Genomic DNA, 25,538 nt, shown 5'->3' on the forward strand with positions numbered 1-25,538 from the left:
AGCTTTCACCAGCACATCAATATCAGAAGTCACATCCTGAGTGGCGGCCAACTTCAGGATGGGATTCAAGTTCTTGTGTGAGCCTTGAGCGCAGCTTTGTTTTATTTATACTCATTACAGAGAAAACTTGCTCACAAAGATATGTTTATTTTCACTCTACATTGTAAAGTATGAAAATAAAGTTCACACAACCATCTCGCGGGCCGGACTTAACCCGCTTGCGGGCCGGATACAGCCCGCGGGCCGCATATTTGACACGCCTGGTTTAGCCCTATTAGCAGCAGGGTATATAAGGCTGCATGTTTTCATGCTCGTGTGGATTGCTGCTGCCTGTAGCAAGACAACTAGTGGAAAATAAACCGCTCTGCGTGATCCGCCAAGTTCCTGCCTCAGTGTCATTGCTCCTGAAAGCCAGCCGTTTAAGGCCGTCTATATGACAGTCACAAAGCAGGATATCTGCAGCATGACATTATTATGTGCTTTAAGTGAAACTAAGTTTCAAAGGTCAAGTTGACTGAGAGACTTTTTCTTTTTCCTCTGAGTTTTACATATAAGACTGTGTGAAAATAGTCTTCTGCCCGTATTTCCTGCATTAGTTCCTTATAGAAAGGAAATGCCTGTGACATTAGCACGTCATAATGTCAAATTAGCACTCATGGACTCGCCCATCGTGGCTCGCGACGGGGAAGCCTTTTGTTGATTTAGCTCCTTGCCTAGGAGAAGCTAATCGTTAGCATTACCAACTCCTCTCCATGGCAGAACTCCCTCAGGGTTGTTATTTGTGGAGATGAGACATCACCATTGCAAAGCAAACAGATTCAGTGGTAGAGTTGTGGTGCTGTTAGCCAATCAGAGGCGAGTTGTCTGAATATCATGAAAAAACAACAGATCCCATCGTCTTCCTGTTACTGTTCTTCCGGCCCACTTCTAGTCCCAGAAACAGGAGCGCCAGAGCTTAATTCCCCCCAGGTAATCTAACAACGCATTCATTTTTACTGGAGACCACTGCAAAAGTGAACTTGGTCGTTAACGTTGTTGACAGGGCATCATTGATATGTTTAGATTTCAGCTTCTGCTACTAGATAGAGTACTTACCCTAGTTACACTCACAGATGTGCACGGGGTTCACCTTTACTTCCCTTTGTGGCGCGCCGGATTCCTCTGTCCAAATCAGCACGGGGGTGTAGTTGTGTTTGTTGGTGCATTGAACTGCCCTGACTCATAGATATCTCCAAGCTAATTAATCAATTACTCTATCAGCACCATCTTTTAAGTCTTGTCAATAGGTTTAATTGTTTTATTTTATTTTATTTTTTCAAGCTGATTGTGTTCAGATTACCGTCACAGCAGCCCTCTGATCGACTGTGGCTTTAATGCGCCGGCTGACTTTGGATTTAAAAAAGACGAACAGAGACAAGGATCTGAGCCGGACTGTCCGTATCGCTGCCATCTCCCAAAAATCGTTACGGCCGGCCCCCACCTTTCTGCTCGGGGGGCCGCGGCGGTCTGCAGCGGGGAAAATTACATTAGCAGAGAAAGGATTTCACTTGTCTTCTTGGGGTTGAGGACCGTTGCCTGGAAGTGTTTATTTAAAATGTGCGATAGAATATCTCTGTAAAAGTGCAGACCTCCTCGTCTGTCAGGAAACAGGAGAACTGATGCCGTGATCAACGTCCTGCTGAGCTCAGCTTTGGCGTCGTTCCCTGTGCATGTTAAACAGCTGGGACGTGTATCACTATATGTCATCCCTGCAAATAAACAATGCTGCGGCGTCAGATCATCTCTGTTCTCCCCCTGAATTCCTCAGTTGCTGCAACGACAGCCGGAGATGTGAACTTCAGAGTGCGTTGCTACAGCAACCGCAGTTCTGAGGCATCCTCTAACAAGTTGCCTGGGAGTGCAGTCCTAGTTGTTGCGTAAGACGGGACTTTCTCTCTTCCTCTCTCTCGTGGGGCTTTTCCTGTGGCAGAGTTTCACATTCAGCATGATTTATTCATAGCTGGATCGTTCGCTGGATTTACAATCGTGCCATGTAAATGCAAACCTTAGCTATTAACCGCGCTTTGCAAGGGTTGCGTGGGGGCATTGTTGGACTCCAAGTCCTCTGCTGCGATGAGTAAAAAGAGGGTCTTTAACTGTTTGTGTTGAGGATGTTGTTGGTTGAAAAGGGAAAATGAGATTCTGATTCTGTGTGGGATCAAATGATTTTAAATGCGAGCGTTGAGAGAGAGAGAGACTCGCTCAAATCTGAAAACAAAGACGGCTGATCTAGACTCTTTCCTTAATTTCTTTCTGTCACCAATTGTTTCGTCCCAGTTGCGACTGGTCGAGAGAGAAAGGGAGTGTAGGAGGAGCGCTGAGCGCAGCACAGATAACACACTTCATCATTAGCTGACTCACGGTAAGTATTCAGACTTTCAGCAGCTTCTCTTTATCTGGCCACCATAATCTCTCTCTGCAGCTAAATACTTTAGGATGGCAGCATTCTACTTGCCTCACCGTAGGTGAAATTGGGTGTTAAAGAAGAAAAAAAAGCCACTTTGGGCTTATTGCGACAGCCTGCCAACAGCCTAACCATTTTTGAAGATCTGAGTGTGGCAGTTGATGGACAGGAACGTGCACATCTGCCATTTAAGCTCCTGTTCAGCCTCCATCCCCATAATTTAACTGTCTCTTGTAGTCGTTATCTCCCAAGACGCTTCCTGAATGTACAACCTCACACAAACTGTCTTCCCTTGAGCTTTACTTTTGTTTACAGAATCCCAGCAGCTTATCTTCGTTCTAATCTATCCCTCCACGCTCTCAGGCAAGCGTCCAGCCTGCTGTGAGGGAGGTGATGGGGTGTAGGTTTTGATTGCCAACGGAGGATGGGAATGGGAGCTCTTCACTACCCCCCCCCCCCCCCACTCCCTTGCTGCCTTTTCCACATCCAGACAGCATTCTCAGGTGTGCAAACTTCACCTCATGCAGCTAAATGCAGCAGGAACCAGGACAGATCCAACTATATCATGGATTCCCTTGGATAGCTGGAATGCTGCTCCCTGTTTGCACTCGGTGAAAAAATACCAATGTCTATTAGGCCTGAGCAATGGGTCGAGTGTGTATTTTGTTTCTGGCTCCACAAAAAGGTCGTCATCCTCAGTAAATGATGAAGTCAGAGCAAGTAAAGATGGAAGAACAAGGTGTGTGATGCGTCCTACCCAAAAACCTGGATTATTTTCAGCGACTACCTCCACATAATCTGTGGTTAGGCGTCCAGTAATATTTGTTTCCAAGCATCATTCCTGGTAAAAAACCGTGTTCATGTGCATGCTGTATTCCTGCTTGGTCACGTGGGCTTCAGTGGGGAACCCTCTCTGCCTTTGAAGCATTTGTAATGCTGCCAATGCAGCAACTGTGTTGTAGTTTTCAGACTTAATAGCAACTTTTTCAAAAAAAAGCAAGTAGAAACAATATTTTCATTTTTGTTTGTTTATGGTGTTTTTGGAGGTGGTGAAAATCCTCATCCCAAAGCACTCATGGCCAGCCCAGTCCTAACCAGTCCAAACAAGAATCAAAAAGCTGACTTAAAGGGGACTTTTGAAAAAAAAAGTCATATTACTTCTATGATCTATGCCAAACATGTTCATGGAGCTCTTTGCACTAATTTACTCACACAAAGCATTTTTAAGCAGCTTTATTCTAGAAATTGTTTGTGTGTTCCAGAAGGAACTGTTACTTTAAGGAAAACATGCTGTTACTGCCACACCCACCAACCCCCTGATTGGTTGTTATGAAGTGAGGCGCTTGGTAATGTGGGAGGGGCTTGGCATAGAGCTGCTGCTGCTCCTCCAGCCTCAACAACTGGGGGAGGGTGTTCTGTGCTAATCTCTCTCATTGTGACATCACAGTAAGGGACTTTTTGAAACAGCTCATTGTAACTATAAAATTCCCAAAACCAAACACTGCCAGGAAACGGATTAATGTTCGATTTTCACATATTTTTCTGTTACATGGTAAATTATGCATATTTAGAGGTGAATACATTTTGAGACCTCTTGTTACTTCTCCGACATCCCATAGCTATTTTCCTCATCACCTGTCCCCGTTTTTCTCCTTTAGCTGGCCGATAGGATAGAATACCAGGCTGAAGCTTGGTTTATGCTTGATGCGTCCGCGAGGTTCGCACGGCTTCGCGCGGCAAAATTGCGTCATTTTAACAACCACGCCCCTCCACCGCGCCTCCGCACAGCCCAAACTTTCTGCACCGCGCACCTAGGAAATTTTCTAACCACGCAGATGGTCTGACACGGAAAAACATGGCGTACTGGCAAGAACTAGTTATGGAAGAGGTTCGTAAATACAGACGTTTGTATGATTCAGCTCTCAGAGATCACCGTGATCAACATGTTGTTAATAATTCTTGGAGAGAAATAGCTCGCACTGTCGGAAAAGACGAGGACGCTGTTAAAAAATGCTGGAATGCCATGTTGTAAACAACAGTAATTTTTACTTCTACTATGGTGTTACACCCCTCTATGGGCTCAGCTAGGAAGGTGAGGGGAATAAACATAAGATGGACCAGTCTAACAAAAGTGACCCTCGTTGGGGAGAAAAAGGCTTGTCCAAGCAAGACCAAACTCAAAGTTTCCTTTCAAGGATTTTATTACAAAAAGAAAGTACCAAAAGAAGGGCCAAAAACCCTTACCAAACTGAGTTTAAACGAATAACTGAAAATGTCCAGAGGACCAACCACTCTTAAAATTAATCTCCTTTATTTAAAAAGGGAATGAAACGCAAAAGGGGAAAATCCCACCCTTAAATTAACCAAGGTTTGTCTAACAGACAAAACCAAATGCTGAATTAACTTAGGTTACCCAAACAACAAAAATAGCTCAGGAAACTGAGACTTCAAAAGGGGAATAATCCCCACCTGGTAATTTAAACCACAAGATGGTCTAGCAGACACACCAAAACCAAAATTACCGCTTAAATGCAACTATCCCAAAACACAAAAGGTTCTAAAGCTGCTTCTTTACAAAAAGCCAACAACAACCTGTTAACTGCCAACGGGGAGAGAACAAACGTTGCCTCTGCAACTCCAAACATTTCTCTCCCCTGATGAGCTCCAGCTGGCCGCTTTTGAAGGGCCGGCTGATGAGATAAAAAGTCCCAGCTGCTTGTGCCTGCCGCTCCGGCGCTCTCCATGGTGCTGGAGTAAGGACAACATCCCAGAGCGTAGCTGTCCGTGGTGCTGCGCTGCTGCACAGGGAACGGCGCGGAGCACACCTCTGGGCTTCAAAACGGCTGCGGCCGTAACATATGGTGTAGTGTTGGATGCATGCCATAGAGCTCTATGCTGCCCCCTACAGTTTGGGAGAATATTGGCTCACCGCAGAGACAAGCCGCATGAACCATAATCGCTGCAAGTTGTGAAGCGCGTTCCATCTGCGAGCCGCATCACCAAGCGGAAAGTAAATGTTTCGAGCATAAACCAAGCTTTAATGATTTAGTGTTATAAAGGGCTTCATATATTTCATATAATCCCACAGCATTCAGTAATATAAAATGTTAGTTATTTAAATCTTGTGACATTTATTCATCTAATTGCAAACAGTATAAATCCTCAAACTTTAAAATTTTACCATGACAGCAAAACGTTTGCATGTTTGAACCGTCAGGCCCACATGTGACACGTGCAGCTCTGACATGCAGTGATAAAACCAAGCTACTGTCATCATTTCTCAGTCATAGCATCTGTTTCCTGCTTTAATTGTCCTGCTCCGCTCCAAAGTTAAATATCACCAACAATAGTTGATTTCCTGATATCGGGTAGATGCCATAAGTTGAGTTTTGGTGTTTTATTCATGTGTGGATGAGCTGCTCTATGATGTCACCTGGATGGAAAAGTGGCGGGGACATGTGTGTGGGCCTCATGTCGACGAGGCGCTGACAGATGAATTTGTTAATTCCATCTCAGATTTGAAATTGTTTCTAAATGCTCCCAAAAAGCTTTGAAATCCAATTTTCTTTTGGGATTTTCTTAAATAAGGGCTGGTATTCTGGAGGTTCTGCATCCTTTTAGCTTAGAAATAAGAAATGGTGCAACGCTGATAGAAAACAGATGGATTTGACATCTCGGCTAATAAACATCTTATGCAGTTTTCCCTTTTTTTGACGAGGACAGGCTTGTCTGTTACATCTCTTTGGGCAGAAGTGTTGCTACTTGTATTTAATGGTTTTATTTTAATGACCTTAGAAGTTGCATTCAGAGCTGAACTTGAGGGATTTTTACCTCAGAAGCCATGTTGGAATGCACCAAATCACATTTCTGTGATCTGTATTGTTTTATGAATTTTAACAATTCTCTAAAAATGTCCTCATAAACTCTATCAACGTTGCATTGATGCTAATATAAAGGTGAGAGCTGAAGCTTTTTGAACCTGGAAAACCTGGGAATGACAGATTTTCCTGATGATGCAAACCTTAGACTGTTTCCAGCTGTTGCCTCAGTGGAGACTCAAACTTACCTTCAGCTTAATTCTCCTACAAACGGCGCAGTGGCTGCACGTGGTTCGGCGCAAAGCTAACGCTGCCAAGTCTGAAGGTTGCAAAGCTTTGATCTCTCAGTCTGGCGCAGCGTTTTATTATCTTTTAACTTTGTTTTCAACTCCAGTTAGAGTCCCAGCCAAGGGAGGAGTGGGAGCTGTCAGTGACACTCACTGAAGATATAATGCTATTTAAATGCTAATGTGTTAAGAGGAGCAAAACGACCTTTACTCACATTCTGCATGCGAGCGGAGCAGCAGAACAAAACAGAGGCTCCTAATAAATGAGCCTCTTCCTCTGAGTCGGTTTGGCGTCTCTGCACGCCTCGTGTCAGGTAAAAGGTGCGTTTATCACGCGTTAGCCTCAGGGACTTTCTAAACATTACGGAGCTGGTCTCGGTTCAGGTGTTAAGCCATGAGACGGTGGCGTGTGTGCAGAATGCACGCTCAGAACGTTGAATAGGGCAGAGTTATGCATCCTGAACAGTTGTGCTACATGCATTTGTAAAAAAGAGTAAAACAAGCAACATAATGTTGTGCCTTATCGTCTTTAAATGAACAAGCTTTAAAACACATCATGTTATTTATGACTTCTAACAACCTATTTGCTCGCAGTGTTCCAGGTTAGTGTTTAATTAAACTGTGATCTTTATTAGGGAAATAATGTTAGTGCAACGTCGTGTTTTTATGACTTAAACCAATCTTCCACCCAAAAATGAAATTTGCTTATTTTTCCCAGAGTTAGATATAAGTGGGAAAAAACAGTTTTTTTTTTACCAACCCAGTCATTCTCCTGAGCAGGCTGTTAGCTTTAGCTTAGCTTTAAACACTGTAAGTGAATGGGTCCAGCTAGCATTGTGAGTAAAAGCGTTAAAATCACTCAGTAGTGATCCCGATTCTGCTTGGTGAGCTAAAGAATAACTGAATTCAAGTGAAAATAATTAGTAACATAAATCACAGGAGCCATTTTAGACTTGGAACTACTTTATGACAAAGCACAGGTGTAAGCCTCCACCGAAGCTTCTTCAGACCGCCCCAGGGCGGCTGTGGCTGCACAGCAGCTTACCATCACCGGCAGTGTGTGAATGTGAGGGTGCATGAATAATGGAAAGCACTTTGGGTGCCTTGAAAAGCATGTACCGTATTTTCTGGAATATAAGTGACATGACTCTCATTTTTCAGCCTTCATTCAGCTCACCTGGTCCCCTCACTAAGCTCCTGACAAGCCCTGTTTCCCTGGCAACCACCATCAACTCCATTCATCTCACCTGTTCCTGTAATCAGCTTCATCCACTTCACCTGCTCCTGACTCCTCAGCTCATCTCACACACCTGCTTTCCCTGCTATAAAAGATCCATTCAGCTACCCAGTCTCTGCCAGATTGTTGAAAACATTTGCCAGTAAATTCTCCAGCCATCCACCCTGCCTGATCTCGGCCTCCGGACCTCGTTTTTCTCCTGACCCCTGCCTTGAACTCTGCCTGTCATCACGACCCTCGCCTGTCTTCTACCACGTCTCCAGCCTGCTCCCTGTACCTGCTTGTGCCGATCTGGTTTTGACTCACGCCTGCCCTCCGACTCTGTCTCCTGCCTCGCCCTGCTCTGGTAACTCCACAAAAAATAAAAGATTTTTTTAATATACTTTTACTGTTTTTGGCGTCATTACGGGTCTTCTGAGTTCTGTTCGTGACAATAAGTCTCACTATTTTTCATAGTCTGGCTAGTCCTGCGACTTATACTCCGGAGCGACTTATACACCAAATTATGTATACCGCGCTACTGCGTACCGGCTCCGGTCCAGGTTTCAGCTCCTCTGCCCCTCCATCACCTGCTGCAGCCTGTGGCTGGGTGCTGCGGGCCGTCTCCGGCCCAGGAATGAGCTCTCCCCGCCTGCTGGGAGGGTTTGAAACACTGCCATCCTCTGCTGGAGACCGTGGTGCGCTCCTGCGCCCTGGTTGTTTATTCTGCTATTGTTACCGGTACTTGTAATGTGAAATGCTTGGTCTCAGATTTTGTAAGAAAAATAATAAAATTTCCCCCAGAAATGCGACTTATAGTCCAGTGCGACTTATATATGTATTTTTTCTTCTTCATTATACATTTTATGGCTGGTGCGACTTATACTCCAGAAAATACGGTAAATCTATTATATTATTGTTATTGATATTATTATTATTATTATTATTATCTTTCCTATTGCCAAAATGGTCCCTTGCAGAAGAGCCCAAGCGCCAGATGTGGCCCCAGAGCCACAGCTTGCAGACCGCTGTCCAATAAGACTTATAGGTTTTTCTTTTTCAAAGTTAAAACATCTGCTGGATTACATCATCTTACAACATAAAGACCACAAAGCATCTCGAGCTCTCCACGCAACGAACACTTTCATCACCTTAAACATGCGACGTAGCAAAAAGTGATAGACCGTCTTTCACAGCTGTGCTGCAGCATCTCATGCTAACACCAACTCGCCATTAGATTTCAAAACACACCATCTGTCCTAGAAGTCCATCTCACCATTTGGCGCTATTACCAGGAAGATGTGATGACAGGTGCTGTTATCAGGACAAGAAACAACAAGCCCTCTCCGTGCCCGCAGATGTCAGTCACACTCGTCTGTGTTTGCCGAGCACCTGCCAGGATGATCCACACTCGCTTCGCTTCAACATGCTTCATGAAAATATTAAACAACAGTCTTTTTCCCATAATGTCACAATCTGTAGCAGCTGTGGGAGAGGTGGGGAAAAAAGAGGATGAGGATGGATGAGTCTGTCATGTGTCCTACAAGAGAGCCACAAGTCTGTAGGTAGATAATTTATTCAGCGCAGCTCCCTGAGTGTCTCAGAGGACAAGCAGCCATCAAAGAAAAGGCCTCGGAGTGAGAGACGGGACGGTAGCATCAGATGAATCAATAATGCACCATCATCCTCCTGCCAGCAGAGTCAGAACAAGCTACTTCTCATCATCTGGCCTGTTTAAATATTAGTAATATCTTTTTTTTTTTCATTTAGTTAGTTGCAGACTTAGAAAATCTCTTGAAGGACAATCGTACTGACACACACACACACACACACTTGGCACACTTTGAATTAATTTAGCATCAGGCTGCCAGGAAGACATCTTCATACAAGTCGGGTAAACACTAGAATTTGTTTACATCTCAGCAGATGGAGGACGACGGCAACAAGAAGAGCGGGACTGCACTCCAGGGTTGAGCTCTTAGATCGCTTTAAAAATAAGTTTGGATAATTCGAGGGACAAAAGGGAACCTCTTTATTGTGGTTTTGATGTGGAACATGTTCAGAGCTGTTGGTAAAATAATCCAGAACAAGAGTCTGTACCTTCTTGATGACCAGGTTTTTAAAAGAACAAGAGGAAACAACGGATCCATGTTCTGGTCATGATGACCTGATCTGTTCCAGTCCTCCAGCTGCAGGAAGCAGCACCTGATCACGGTCAGACTGGTCTCACAGAAGAGGCTATGTAACACAATCAATCCCAGCAAAGTCAGTGGGGGGGTTAATCAGGAGCTTTGATGTTCTGGACTCAAGATGAGTCGAGCAAAAAGTCAACAATTCAGTTTCAGAGGAGTTTCACCGTTTATTTTAAGCTTTATTTGTTGATGTTTGAACTTTTTCTTTCTTGTTTCCCTTAAAATTAGTAAAACTAATTAGTCAGATCGAGGGAAAGGTTTGTGCTCCAGTCTTTTCCAGAAAAGGTCAAATTTTATTCTCAAAACCAACTTTTTTGCAGTCATGAATCTTAAGGCAGGGTTTGTAGCTTAAAGTTTTTAAATAAACTTTTAATATGCTTTTATTTTAATATGTGATCCTGTCATCCGTCCATCCAATTTCAGCCGCTTATCTGGGATCGGGTTGCGGGGGGACAACAACCTAAGCAGAGGCCCAGACTTCCCTCTCCCCAGCCACTTGGGCCAGCTCCTCCGGGGGAATCCTAAGGCATTCCCTGGGCCGTCGAGAAACAGTCCCGCCAGCATATCCCGGGTCTTCCTTTAGGTCTCCTCCTAGTTGGACGTGCTCATAAAATCTCACCAGGGAGGCGTCCAGGAGGCATCCTAACCAGATGCCTGAGCCCCGTCAACTGGCTCCTCTCGATGTGGAGGAGCAGCGGATCTACTCCGAGGCCCCCCCGGATGACCGAGCTTCTCCCCCTCTCTCTAGGGGAGAGCCCAGACACCCTGCGGAGAAAACTAACTTGAGCCGCTTGTATCCGCGATCTCGTACGTTCTGTCAGTACCCAAAGCTCGTGACCGTAGGTGAGGGTAAGAACGTAGATGGACCGGCCTTCCGGCTCAACTCTCTCTTTACCACGACAGATCGGTACAGCTCCCGCATCACTGCAGATGCAACATCAGTCCACCTTTTGACCTCACGCTCCGTCTTTCCCTCACTCATGAACAAAAACCAGAGCTACTTAAACTCATCCACTTGGAGCAGGACCTCATCCCTGACCCAGAGAAGGCATTCTACCCTTTTCCGATTCAAGACCATTGTCTTGGATTTAGGGGAGTTGATTCTCATCCGTTAGAGCTCTCTCCTCCTTAAAGACATCCCACTGCAGACCCCATCTTTAATGCTTGCTTTTAATGTTCACACTTTGTATTGACAGGTATTGTCCCCTGACTCTGAGAATTGCTCATCGATGTGTTGGACTAATCATGATCGAGGTTGTCGAGGGTCCGGCTGATCTTATTAATTTGTCAGAGGCTAATAATTTGTTTATGAATATTTCAGCGGATTGCCAACACTACCAGGGCTCCAGTTGAGTCCAAAACTGCTCTTCCACTTCCACTGCGGTCCCACTGTGACTCGTAAAAACTCTCCTTTGGTTTATGAGGTGACAGCCTGAGTGCTCGTCTTTATGAGGCACATCTTTAAAAAGCAAGTGAGCTTAGCTTCGTTCTGCAGTTTCTTGAAAGCAGGATAGAAATCAGCGTCGAACGAGCCTTTCCTCTAAAAACTTCTCTTCTGGTGGACAAGGGAGTTGACGCACAGCAGTTTATTCTCAGAAGTATACGTTACTAACATGTTTTATAGTCGAATAAATGAACTCAGTAAACATTAATTAGCTACTGTAGCTGGCAGCTAGGAGGGTTTTACCAGTTTCATCACTGATTTTGGAGAGTCATGTTGAGGCTAAAAGCAAAACTTTGCCTTTTAGTTTTCTGAATGAGGATTAGAGAACAGCGATTGTTGCCCTTGATGTTGGATCACAAAGAATTGTTTTAATTGAAAGCTACATGCCCAACAGAACGAGTGAGAGAGGTGGGATATGGTGATCACCTCCCAAGGACTCCTGTCTGGCTCACGGCGCACCACTCGGGGCTTTGACGGATGACACCGGCACCACGGAGTGATGGGCTATTATTTCACTTTGCATTGGATAAATGGCAACGGGGGGTTCTACCTGTCGCCTGCCCTTCCCTTACATAAAATCTCAACTTGTTTCCCCTTCCCTCTAAAACTACGCCACAGACACAATTTGAGGAAAACAGATGTTGTACCTGCAATCTGAAGGTTATGTCCAGGGCTGAGAGTGGTGGACGAGTGCGTGTGAGGTGGAACAAGGCTTTTTTTTCCCTCCCTCTCATCATCTGAAATGGTTTTCTTTTTTGGGGGGAAATGCATTTAGTAATTTTCTCTGTGTGTGTGTTTCCCACAGACCAGCAGTATTCATGGACACCCTCGCGGTACTTCGATGAGGACAGTTACTCCCCTCCAGCCAGGAACATGAAGGGACTCTCTGGTGGCCGCCCCGCCCACCTCCAGCTCACATCGACCACCTCGGCTCACACCTGCGGCCTGGCTGAATGTGACCATTCCCTGGACCACCATCTCCACCATGGCGACCTACGGTCACCCTCTTACCTCCTCAGCCCTACTGAGAGCTGTGCCCTCGAGAGTCACCACCGCTGTTCCCCACGAAGCTCCATCCACTCCGAGTGCATGATGATGCCGGTGTCCTTGTCGGCCACCGACCACTCCATAGCTAGTAGCACTTTCCCTCGCATGCATTATGGCAGCGCTTCAAGGGACGGCGGTGGGAACACTTCTGGTGGGAGAGATTCCCGAGACGACGGTGGCTCATCCTCACACGGTGGCAGTGGGAAAATGAACCGAATCCCCGCAAACCTCTTGGATCAGTTTGAGAAACAGATGCCGCTGCACAGAGACGGCTTCCACACGTTGCAGTACCAACGCACATCCACCACAACCACCACTACGGAGCAGCGCAATGAGAGCCCCGGGCGAATTCGCCACTTAGTCCACTCTGTGCAAAAACTCTTTACGAAGTCGCACTCTCTGGAAGGTTCGTCCAAGATGAACGGCACCAAAAGCGACTCACACAGGGACGGCTCGCACCACCACCATCACCACCACCAAGGCCACCACAAACACAGCAAACGCAGCAAGAGCAAAGAGCGGAAGTCCGACAGCAGCGGAAAGCAGCGCTCCGGAGGATGGTGGAGCTCGGACGACAATCTGGATAGTGACAGCACATATAGAACGCCGAGCATCATGTCGCGGCATCCAGTGGACCACATCAGCCACTGCTACCCTGACTCAGTGCATAGCCACCTGGCTGGGGATCTCTCACTGAAGACCTCTAAGAGTAACAATGAAGTCAAGTGCTCAGCCTGTGAGAGCATTAGCATGGCGCCAGAGGGCAAGTTCATGAAAAGGAGCTCCTGGTCAACACTTACGGTCAGCCAAGCCAAGGAGGCCTACAGGAAGTCCTCACTCAACCTGGAGAAGCCGATGATACCAACTGACCTCAAATCCAACCTGAGGCAATGTCACTATCTACAGGTAAGTTTGACCTTTGTACCGCTTGACCAGGAGCTGTTTCACATCCTAAAATCGTTTATGTGTCAGCTTCTTTCTTATTTGTGACACCTTACAGTCTTTGTGTGGTTGGTCCGTTTGCTGTACTGCATCGTGGTTTGATCGTTTTTCAGTCAGCTGATAAAATAACAGAGGATGTATCCCGCTGTGTTATCGGTCAAGTAAGAATTAAAGTTTTGCTTTAAAAAATCAAATCAATCAGCTAAAGAGGAAGAGCGGCAACCAATCCCAGTTGGACTGTGATTGATCTGAGAAGCTGTGTTTTGTTTGACGCGGCCCTGGATGTTACAATGTGAACTCGTCCTGTGCTCGGCATGTGGCTGCCAGTAGAAATAACGAGCACAGCAGGACAAATCAATTAACTCTGTAAATGATCTCTGCCAGAGGGGAAGAGTTGGCAGAAACAGAATGAAACAAGAGATCAGAGCAGATTTGTTCTTTTTTACTTTTCTGTTTGGTTTGTTTTTACGTAGGTTTCCCTCTAGGAAAACGTTTAGTGTTTACCTCAGAGCCTATCTTGACCTCGTAGAACTGCAGGAAATCAATAACCAATGACTCAGCACTTTCAACAGAAGCACTTTATGGATTTTATTTGCATGTTGATGACAATATGAACCAAGAAACCCTCAAATTTCAGTGTAAATAACTAATAACATTATGTAGATCCGCTGCCCCTCCACATCGAGAGAAGCCAGCTGAGGTGGCTCGAGCATCTGGTTAGGATTGGCCTCTCGACTTTGTCTCCTGCCCCTGTGACTTAGACCTGGATAAGAGAAGGGAAATAGATGGAGCCCCGCCCACTTTGGCTTGTGAAGGTAGGAAGTAAAGAGCAGAAGATCAGTAGAAGCTAACCATTAGCAACATGGCTAAACACAATCAATCTTGTATTATTTGTGGAGACAAAACAAGTTGAAGACATTTTTGGAAGCAGAACAGATGCATTGGTGTTAGCTAATTGGAGGTGGTGCATTTGCATTACCCCCCCCCCCCCCCCCCCCCCCCCACACACACACACACACACTTACGGCAACCTTCCCTGAAACATGAGCGCCAGAGCTCTTTATCTTACTGAAAATGATTCACAGGGCATCCATTCATACCAGACACCACAGCAGATTTATTGACAAACAAGTGAATGGGACTTTTAACAAAACTCTCAGAGGTAATCGTTTGGATGAACATCAACTGGTTATTGCTTGGTCCACTACATTTAAGATGAATGAATGAATGAATGAGCCACAGCTGCTCAAACTCAAAAGTATATAACCTGCGTCTCTTTGACAGATATTGAGCTAAACTGTGGTGTGTACGCAGCTTAGAGTCATCCACCATGCTAACAGCGTGTTAACACATCGTGTCTGTGGTGTGTAAGTAGCTTAGAGTCATCCACCATGCTAACAGCGTGTTAACACATCGTGTCTGTGGTGTGTACGTAGCTTAGAGTCATCCACCATGCTAACAGCGTGCTAACACATCGTGTCTGTGGTGTGTAAGTAGTTTAGAGTCATCCACCATGCTAACAGTGTGCTAACATGTCATGTCTGTGGTGTGGAAGTAGCTTAGAGTCATCCACCATGCTAACAGCGTGCTAACACGTCATGTCTGTGGTGTGGAAGTAGCTTAGAGTAATCCACCATACTAACAGCGTGCTAACACGTCATGTCTGTGGTGTGGAAGTAGCTTAGAGTCATCCACCATGCTAACAGCATGCTAACACATCATATAAGATCTTTAATCATGTGAGATCACACATAATTTACTAGACTTAACCAAACAGCTGTACGTGAGACGAACCTAGACTCAAACTTTGGTTTTAAAGGCTGTAAGCAAAATGCAAAGAAGTGATGATCTTTTCGAACTGGGCAGCCGCTGCACTACTCCACTCTAATTTGCTGTAAACTCAATAAATGAAGCCATAACTCGAGACGCATCTTAGTGCTCCCAGTCCTGTCTTCCTTTTTGGTTATTCAGCTGTGTCCCAAGCTGCAGCACTATAAACTTTTCTAAAAATAACTTCTTGCTTGTTCTCACTCCTTGCTGCAGGGCTATATTTAGCGCAGAGTTATCAATCTAATCCGAAAAGCATGGGACACGTTTTTCCTCCCCGGACAAGAATCGATGCCCTCTCAGGGACCTTTCAGAGTAGATGTATTGAAGCAGTGCAGAGCGAGGGAAGGGGAAGTTTGTGCCTCTGTGATGCTTAGTCTAGGAAGCAGAAGAGACCAGGAAGGAAACAAATGGGATGTCTGTTTTCACTCCTTTTGGCCATTTTTGTTTCCAGCAGTCAGACAGAGAAATATCTTTTATTTCTGACTGATTTTGTGCCCAAACTGAATGGGGTCACATTGAGGAGTATCCACTTTCTGCTGCTGTTGGGCTGGGATTGCCCACAAGTGTCTGAACCTTATTAACATAAAGTGAGTTCAGAACGAACTGCCAGTGCATGCAGGAGTGAGGGAGTGTGTTAGGAAATGTTTATCTTTTCATTGCACACCAGATGGGTTGATGATGTGCTAGCCACCTTGTTTATGTCCTTGGCTGATGTCAGGTGAAGTGAAAAACTTCAAGTGTTAGAAAGGCAGAGATGGCAATAAAAGAGGCTAGAGTTGTGTGTGTGTGTGTGTGTGTGTGTGTGTGTGTGTGTGTGTGTGTGTGTGTGTGTGTGTGTGTGTGTGTATGTGTGTGTGTGTGTGTAGGTAATATATTTCAACATATGACATACTTTGGTTTGCTTGATGACACAGTGATTCTAATTCATGATCAACATCTAAACTATACTTATTGATATTTGCAAATTGGTTTATTTTCACTCGTTTCCACCATTTCCTTCCAACCATGGAAGCTCGATATCCGATGTACCGGCACACCTATACATGTCTAACTCATACCAATAAAAACCAACATCAATATAGTTAGGTTTTTCCCCCGATTAAAACATAAGTTTAGGTTGCCAACATCACATATCTACATGCACACTTAAACTTTAGACATTATCTTTGCCAACTATAACAGTTATGTCACTTTACGTTAGGCCAGTTGTGCCAAACAAAAAAAAACACATCTCAAACACAGGAGGGCAAGCAAAGGAAGAACATAGGGCAGCTGGAGCACCCATTCACATTAATGTTTCGATGCCAAATGCGTCTTCATCAACTCTGACGAACGTGACTCACCTGAGTGCTCCAGCTCCCCTACTTTCTTCATCTCAAACACTAAACCTAGCAAAGGTGAAGCCATACCTTCCTGCTAATGTCCTCGAACATGTCATCCATCTGTTCGTGTCCTGCCGATTGGACTACTGCAACTCCCTGTATTCTGGCCTGGACCAGTCCTCCCTACACCGACTTCAGCTGGTCCAAAATGCAGCGCCCGCTTGCTGACTGGAACCAGCAAGCGGGATCACATGACCCCGGTTCTGGCCTCTCTCCATTGGCTTCCTGTCTCTTACAGGATCCATTTTAAATTTTTACTTTTTGTTTTTAAATCCCTTCATGGCCTGGCCCCAGTTTACATCTCTGAGCTGCTGTCCGCTTACGTCCCTGCCAGAACTATGAGGTCCAGCTCTCAAGCTTTTTTAACAGTGCCAAAAACCCGCCACAAGACTCACGGCGACAGAGCTTTCTCTGTGGTTGGTCCCAAACTGTGGAACAAGCTACCTCTCAACATCAGGACCACACAGAATCTAGAGCATTTTAAATCCCTTCTTAAGATGCTTTTTTTTATTTGGCTTTTAATGCAGGTTGACTTAAGCATCTTAATAGTTTTTAACAGTTTTTATTATAGATTGTGACTGTTGTGTGCTCATCTTATTTTAGGTTTTTATTGTTGATCTGTTGTACCTTGATTTGTTTTACCTTGTATAGTGCTTTGGGTGTAGCTTTGCTGCTGTAAATGCGCTCTATAAATAAAATTGACCTTGACCTCGACCTCAGATCTGTTATAGTTTCACATTTTGAGTGAGAGGAGAAGTAGTTGAAAGGTTTGGTGTATAATATGCGCAGCGGCATGCTGATAATTTCCCCTATTAAATTTTTATGTCACTTCCTACTATTGAAAAACTGATCGGATGATACTTTCTATGCACGTCCTGCTGGTGTGTGAGCTTTGTTTGAAGAACATTAATCCTCTAGCGTTCACGGGCCTCGGACACACCGTCAGAACAAAAGCAGCTGTGTTTCTAGTACAGCGTTCATCTCTGATTGTCAGCTGCTCCAGGAAGCTTAAGTGTGTTTGCACCCTGCCTACGGTAGAGCAGTACAAGGAGCGGATTAGCCTTTGATGGAAATGCTGAGATAGGATGTTGCAGCAAGAATTAACAAGCCAATTAACCGCCGTGTAGGCTTGCCAGAGGTAAAACGTTAGAAGCAGCAAGGCTGCTGATTGAACTACAAAAGGAAAGTGCAAAGTAACAGAAACTAATCTGGCAGTGTGATGCACATGCAGGGGTTCCCTAAAACTTTTGTGAAGGAAATCCCACTTCAGGTCATGAAGCTACAGTTTGGCTCAATGTACCAGCAGTTAAAAGTGCATAAATTATATTTGTTAGCAGGTTTTATTAAATATGTGCAATATGTATTCTTTATTAAATCATTAACATTTAATGATGGCTCATCAGTTTAATAAGGAGATAAGTTTGAACTCTTGTCTCGTTAAGATACTCTCCCCATGTTTGCGTTGATTGGTTTGCTGAACTGCCAGAGCAAAGTCAGAGGCAGCTTTCAGTTCTTTTTCATATGAAAATCAAAGAACTATGAAAGAAATAAGCCATGAACCACTCCTCTGTGTCTCACTCCATCCTAAAATTATTAATGTACACGACTCTGAGATAGTAAAAGAGCAAGTCACCGCCAAAACAACTTATTTTTCCTGATAAACTATATAATGTGTGTCTAATCGTGCTGCAGACACGTGTAGTCAATAGTTTTGCACTTTAGTGCATTTTAGTTAAAATTGTAATTTTCTGCCTAAAACTGTCAGTGTTGTGCTGTTGTCAGGTAAAAACTCTGCACTGCAGTTGAATTTAAATCTGCCATCGCTATTGGCTAAGAGGTACCCTAGAACACTAGCTGGTACATTATGATGTCACACTGTTGTTGTGAGCCTGTGTGCGCGCGTGTGTGTGTGTGTGTGTGTGTGTATTTGTTAGTGGCTCCACCTTCTCGGTCTACTAGTCAACAGCATTTGCTGCATTTTTCAAACAGGAAGTGAGAGTTGAGTGAGAATCTGGAAGGGGGTGACTTGCTCTTTAAAATTCTCCGTTGGACAAAAACACCCCAAAATAAATTTCTGGGCTTAAAGCTCTCAGTTGATCATTATTTCAGTGAAATCTGCAGCGGTCTCTAGTATGAATGAGTGGTTTGTGTCGTTTTCTGTGGGGGAAAAAAAGCTCTGGCGCTCCTGTTTCAGGAAGTAGAATTTTGTCAAAGGATTGGCGAGTGAAAAACAACAGGATTAAGAGCAATATTCATGATGCAAACGTCTCATCTCTGATTGGCTAACGGCATCTCTTCCACTGCCTTCATTCGCTCTTCTCAAAAAATGCAACGTTGATGTTTTGTCTCCACAATTAACACAAGCCTCAGTGTGTTCTGCAGTGTTGTGCAGTTGCTAATGCTAATGGTTAGCTTCCACTAGCTGAGTTGCGCTCGACTCTCTCTAGGACGCTAAATCAAAAACAGCCTTTCGTGGTTGCTAACCAAGGTGGGCGGGGCCGTTAATTCTAATTTTCCCTGTGACATAGAAGAGACTATTTCCTGACATGATCCTTTTCCTTTCCCAACTCAGGCGATAGGTGGCGAGGAAAATTTTCACATTCAGCATGCAAATGCAACTCAGAGTGACCGAGCGTATGTCAACAAGAACAAGGATGTGACGCGGAGCTCTTCAGGGTGCAAGACAGGACGAGGGCTGATGTCAGCTACAGGAAGATGCAGGGCTAAGCGACTGTGCCAGCTTTCATTATGATGAGCTGACGGCTCGTCATTGTCAGCAGATTGACTCCAGAGCTCGGCAGGAACAGACAAGAGCAGGGATGTAACAGGATTCAGGGAAAATATAAACATAAATGCCTACAAAGTCATTTTAGGGAGCATGTGATGTGTTTTACAAAACATTTAAAGATCATAGCAAAGGAAGCTGCTGACACGACCCGTTGGAGTTATGACCTGTGTTGGTGTTGTTTGGAAGTACTCGGATGCTTGACAGCCAGTGAGTGAGACTCCTGTGAGGATTTAATAAATGTTATCATAAGCAGGTGTGTGCAAAGCTCTCCACAGATGTCCTCCAGATGTCCCGACTTGATGCATGCACAAAATGTTCCTGTTTCTGTCTGTCTGCGAGAAACAGCCCTCAAACCGAAAGCTATAAGAGGTGTGACTTCTGGTTTATTAAAGGTGACACATTAGGGGCGTTGTAGATGAAACCAAGTTAAATAAGCAGATGGGGTGTGGAAAGTTTCAGAAATTTAGAGAATAATCTCATAATTACATGAAACAATTTAAATATTCTCTATAAAAGGCTGAATTGTTCAGAAAATAGTTGGATTTTCTGTGACGAAAGGCATACTTTACAAAATCAGAGAAAAAAAATATTTTTGATTTTTATATTTGCCAGAAATAAATATTAGGTTTATTAATGCAACATTATAAATTTACAATAAAAGATGCAAACATGCAAAGAAGAAATTGACATATTTAAAAATTTTGTTTTAAATCCATTTAGGAACCAGATCTCCTTCTGGTTTACTTTATTCTCAGAAATATTTCCCTTTTTTCCCACTTGATAATTTACGATTCTACAATGATTTGTTTATTTCTCATTTTAGTGGTTTTTATCATGAAATGTGACCTTTTTTCCATGAGTTTTTTTCATTTATATAAATGACGTTTATCTCCAAACATAAGATTTTCCTCAGATCCTTTCCTCATTTTCTCATCTACAAAATCCCGACGCACAGGTATATTTATTTGTGTTTGCATCAAAATAAGCCTCCTAATATTGGTAGAATCAGCAGGTGAGGATGACTGGACTGTTTCCTTTTGCACCTTTAATTCATCGTGTCTGTTTACTCACCCTAACCCTCTGTAATCGTGTGAGTTTACGTGTAAAAGAGAAAACCAGGAGATGATGAGTGAGTGTTTGGTCTGCTGTTAAACAGTAAAAGGAAAGGGAAAACACACTTCCTCCAGTACATCCAATGTGTCAGACAAGGGCAGAAGAAATAGAACATTTTTATTAACAGAAACTGAAGGTTCGTCCATCCTTTCCCACTCGAGCGTTTCTTCGTCTTTCTTCTCCTCATCGTCACTCTCCCTCTGCCTCTCCGTCTCTCACTGTCTTCACTTAGCAGTGACTTACTTTATCTTGCTGCAGAGACAGAGCTGTGGAGTTAATCAATGAAATGCACTGCAGGAGCTTTGCACCACCTCTCCACCAGTGGCGAACCTGAGGGGTGGCCAAGGGTGGCCACGGCCACCACTACCCCCCTCCCCCAAAACACCCTCCCAATTAACCACATCCAGGTTTACACAAACTACGCATTCACCTTCTTTAATCAAGACCTACATGTTGAAGCCAGTAAATAAATGTATTCTAACAAAATGCTGATAGTTTATTTAGTAAGTCAGAATTGAAACTCGTATGTGCGTGACTGAGGCTCACTATTTCAGCACAAGTATAAATCCTAATAGTTTTTGTTGAAACAGAAACATGCAAATGGAACTGTTTTAAAACTATAACATTTGAGACAATAACTGAAATAATTTAGTCTTGTTTTCTGAAAAGTTTGTGTTTCTGATTTGTGAAGTAAATGTGTTGGATGCATAGCTCTTTTGTTTTTTGTAATGACCCCCCAAAAAAAACAAATTTCCCTGGCCCCATCTGGACCCCCTAATGAACATTTTCTGGGAGCACCACTGCACACCTCACACTTCCTGCAGCTGCAGATCCAAACACATAAATGTAAATAAATAAACGGCCATGCAGGGTATTGGTAAAGTGTTGTAAACAAAAGTTTCCGGTTGTTAGTCCTAAAGTTTAAACAAACGGGTTTGAAGCGGGTGCTGTCCATGGTGCTGATCTGCTTCGCCTCAGGCCAGCAGCGGCTAAAACTCTCCACCACCATAGTTATTCAAGTGTTTTATTAATGAACTATTATTGCAAAATAGAAATATCACATTTGAGGAATTATTCAGGAACTTGATTAAAACAATGTTTGCAGCATATTAACTGTTTTGAATTTAGCATTTTTGATGAGCATCTAAATGTTTTCTAGTTTTTGATTTGTTTAGATGTTTTGTTGAAATTTACCCCTCTTCTTTTGATTCTGTAAGATGTTTACAAGCTAATAGTCTTCTACCCCTATTTCCTGCATTAGCTGCTGATGGAAACGTGGAAGCACTCGGATTGGAAAAGCCATTAGCATGCCACCTTGCTGAATTAACATTCATGGACTCACTCATCTTGACTCGTGACAGGGAAGGCTGTTGTTGTTTTAGCGTCTAGAAAGAAAGCAGAGAACACCTTGGCTAGTAAACGCTGACGGTTAGCATTAGCCTTTCCACCAGACAGCAGAACTCCTTCATGCTTGTGTTATTCGTGGAGATAAAACATCCACGTTGCAGAGCTAACAGAGTCAGTGGGAGAATTGTGTTGCTGTTAACCAATCAGAGACAAGATGTCTAAATATCAGGACACAAGTCTCCAAATTCTGTTTCTGCTGCCTTCTCTTCTGGCTCACTCCTAGTTCCTTAAACAGGAACGCCAGAGGTTTTTTTCCCCACAGAGATCGACTCACAAAGTATTCCTTTATACTAGAGACAACTGCAAACGTGTTGAGAAAACAAGTGAACTTGGTCTTTAAAGCATGAATGTGTTTAAAGTCTGTGTAATTCAGGAGCTTTTTTGCTCATTCTGACATATTTTAAGGTGAAAATGCTTTTTTCTGACTGACTGTTCAACCGTAGCATGTTTCCATCACCTTAAAGACCTCCAGATCTCATCGATTGTCATAAGGTACATTTTTTCCACTAACCTTAGCTAATCTCTCCACAAACAGCTTATAATCACACGTACTTTTGCTGCTGTCAGCACAAACTAACCATTCTGCTCACATGCTTTCCTGTTATCTTCACAAGGAGACACCTTCCACTCCACACAGTTAATCAGCAAACCCAAATTAAACAAATCTCACCACAGCTTGCGCCTGTCCACCAGCGTTCCCTTCGTTAATTAGATGTCTAAAAATATCAAACCCCTTCAAGACTTAATTAACCCATCCACTCTATTTGGTAGATGGTGCATGCCTGCCTTAGAAGGAGAGATGAATGACTCTTATTAGTGTCTGTTTGTGTTTACTTCCTAACACATGTGAGTGCATGGTTGGAATAAAAAGGTTTGATTCATGCATGCATGCCCTTGGGTGTATTTTTATCTGTGACATTTGTGCTGTAAGTCCATTTATTTTCTTGTATATTTGTCGGTGCCATTTCTCCAAATGTTGTTTCATCTTCTGGGAAAAAGCCGGTAAGTTTCTCACCTTATGAAGAAGACTGCTCGTCGAGTGGCCTTTTTGAGAAGTGTGGCTAATTATAGTCTCAAAAGTCAATTTTAGCTGTCCTGAAATATTGAATCTGAAAAGTTTCTGTAATGACCGGAACTAGAGGACCGGTGAAGACACCAAACACAGTAAGACGTTTTAGCAGTCTTTATTAGCCTAAAGCTAATAGGAGGAGTTACCGGAGTAAAACTGGGGTAAGGGCAGAGTCGAAGGCAGGCATGGGTCGAAACCAGGTCGAGACGAAGCAGGTACAAGGAGCAGGCTAGAGACTTGGTCGAAGACAGGCGAAGGTCGTGGTGGCAGAGTTCTTGGCGAGGGTCAGGCATGGAAACGAGGTCAGGAGGCTTTGATCAGGCAGGATGAAAAAGGCTGGAAGATTTACTTGCAGGAGCGTTCAATAATCTGGCGCAGGCTTGGTGTAGATGCTGTAGTCTTATAGGGAGCGATGCAGGTGGAGCCGATGAGGAGTTAATGTGAGACAGGTGGTTTGGATGAGGTTGATGGTGAGTTGGCTGTGGTTGCTTGGGAAACGGGACTTGGCTGGAGCGGGGTCATGACAGATTCATTGCTGTTCACACACTAGGGCTGCTCAATTAATCAAATTTTAATCACGATTACGATCTGAGTTTTGAACGATTATAAAAACATAACAAGCCGATTATTTGCTCCTCCCACTTGTGCTGCCCTGAGTTGCAAATGAAGCGCTCCTCCCACAGTGTTGCCAACTTGGCGACTTTGACGCTATTTCCAACAGCTTTTCAGACCCCCTTCTTAACTTTTTAAATCTTAAAAGTACCTAGCGAACACCTCAGAAACATCTCTGGTAACCCTTTGCTACTTTCTGGATAACTGTCGTTGACATTTCCTGCAGGTTAGCTAAACACTCCGCCTGCGCTCCGGACCGTTCTTCAGGACATTAGGAAAGGGAATGATGTAGTGATGTGTCAGTCGCTACAGAAACAGCTCTCGGAGCCGGCTCCCTGTTGGATTGACCAGAGTGAGTGACACACACCGTACCTGCGGACTCCTGAGCCACTAAAAACGGCTAAATGTGCGCTTGCGGCGTGCTAAACACACGTGCAGCTTGCCCGCTGATTGCTGAGACTGGGTTGGGGGGGTGGGGGGTGCAGCTGTGGTTGGGACAATTATTACATTAACTGATGGACTTGTAAATAAATAGTTTATAATAAGGTAGAAATAAGTTCCTCACGCTGATAACTAATAACTAATCTCTCTGAGGAAAAGGTGCTAGTGCACTCTCCTACAGCACATTGACATGACTCAATAAATGTTATGCAACATTTTGTGAACATCAATTTATTTGCATTTATTTGTTATAAATGCCACTGTATAATTCTTGCTGTCAGTATTTGCAAGATATTGGTATTTGGGTCTGTACTGGTTAGACTTAAATGAGTTAAACCAAGGTCTATAGCCCTTGGGTCATAGACTATGAGCTATAAGTATATTGGTCTTTTTATACTGGAAATCAGGAGTTATTTTAGTGATCATCTTGTTTCTTATTTATTTTTGTCCTGATTGTGCCCTGAGCAATTTTATGACTGAATAAAAACAAATAAAATCAACATAAATTGAAAAATCGTCCTAAATAATCGAGATCTCAATTTCAGTCACCATAATCGTGATTATTGTTTTTGCCATAATCGAGCAGCCCTATCACACACACACATTATTTTATAGAACCTTCACACAAGTACTATTACAAGTGTAATGGGGGTAGTTTTTTTTACCATATTGCTTAAAATGCTCTTCACACACTGATGGCAACCAATACATTAATTGTGTCAAAAAGGAATAATTTGTATCACCTCTGAAACGTATAATCCTAGAAAAACCCAATCCAGTCATTGTGAACATCTCCATTGTGAGCTGCCGTCTGATCACCCCTCCTCCCTCTGCACACACCCCTCTATGTGCACGAACCGTGCTTCCTCAGTTGGAGCAGCTGAACAGGCAGCAAAGCTAGAGCCTGGCTAGCTATGTTAGCTAACATGCAAAATATTAGCAATCGCTAAATCGTTAGCAGAGGTGGTTTCCAGTGTAATGATCCAAGTTGTGTTTCTATAGTTGTTTGACTTTATCAGTCTCATGTTAGAACATTTTCTGAGATCATCCAGTTCTGTGACTCTGTGGGGGGGCTTAAAGAGGGTTGGATTTATTTATTTATTCATTCATTCATTTTCATAATGTAGCTTGCTTGAACATCTTTTTCCAGGGACGTCAGGGAAGAAGCTAATCCACAGCCTTGTTCAGTTTTGAAGTGGTTCCTTGGTCTTCCTGAAGGACGTAGGGAGAACAATAAACATCTGGACAAACGGGGTGCTTCATTGTCTTTTGTGTGAGCAGATATTACCGCTCTGCAGCACCTTCTTAGAGCAGCTCCTATGCTAGGCTGGTAAAATGGAGATCAGGACCCATGTAAGGTCAGAAGTCGTATGTTTAGCTGCCAGCTTCGTGGTTTCTCCTGCAGCGCTGAAGGCCGGAGGTGTGTAAACTCTTGCCGTACACCAATAAGTGAGCTTCCTTTTCCAAGTAAAGTCATCCTTGTGAGAGTGATTAACTATTTCTTTAA

At 43.8% G+C, this 25,538-nt stretch overlaps 1 protein-coding gene across 10 annotated transcripts in view; it reads left to right on the forward strand.

Moving 5' to 3' along the window:
• Positions 1-25,538, forward strand: part of dlgap2a (discs, large (Drosophila) homolog-associated protein 2a) — a 212,281-nt gene that overhangs the window by 125,864 nt on the left and 60,879 nt on the right. For all 10 annotated transcript variants that reach the window (XM_015970345.3, XM_015970346.3, XM_054742143.2 and 7 more), the window contains one exon: positions 12,206-13,353. In XM_015970345.3, coding sequence (XP_015825831.3) covers positions 12,206-13,353 — 1,148 coding nt within the window. The remainder of the gene's footprint in view (positions 1-12,205; positions 13,354-25,538) is intronic.

Source organism: Nothobranchius furzeri, chromosome 18 (genome assembly GCF_043380555.1).
Source record: "Nothobranchius furzeri strain GRZ-AD chromosome 18, NfurGRZ-RIMD1, whole genome shotgun sequence".
NCBI classification, from domain to species: domain Eukaryota; kingdom Metazoa; phylum Chordata; class Actinopteri; order Cyprinodontiformes; family Nothobranchiidae; genus Nothobranchius; species Nothobranchius furzeri.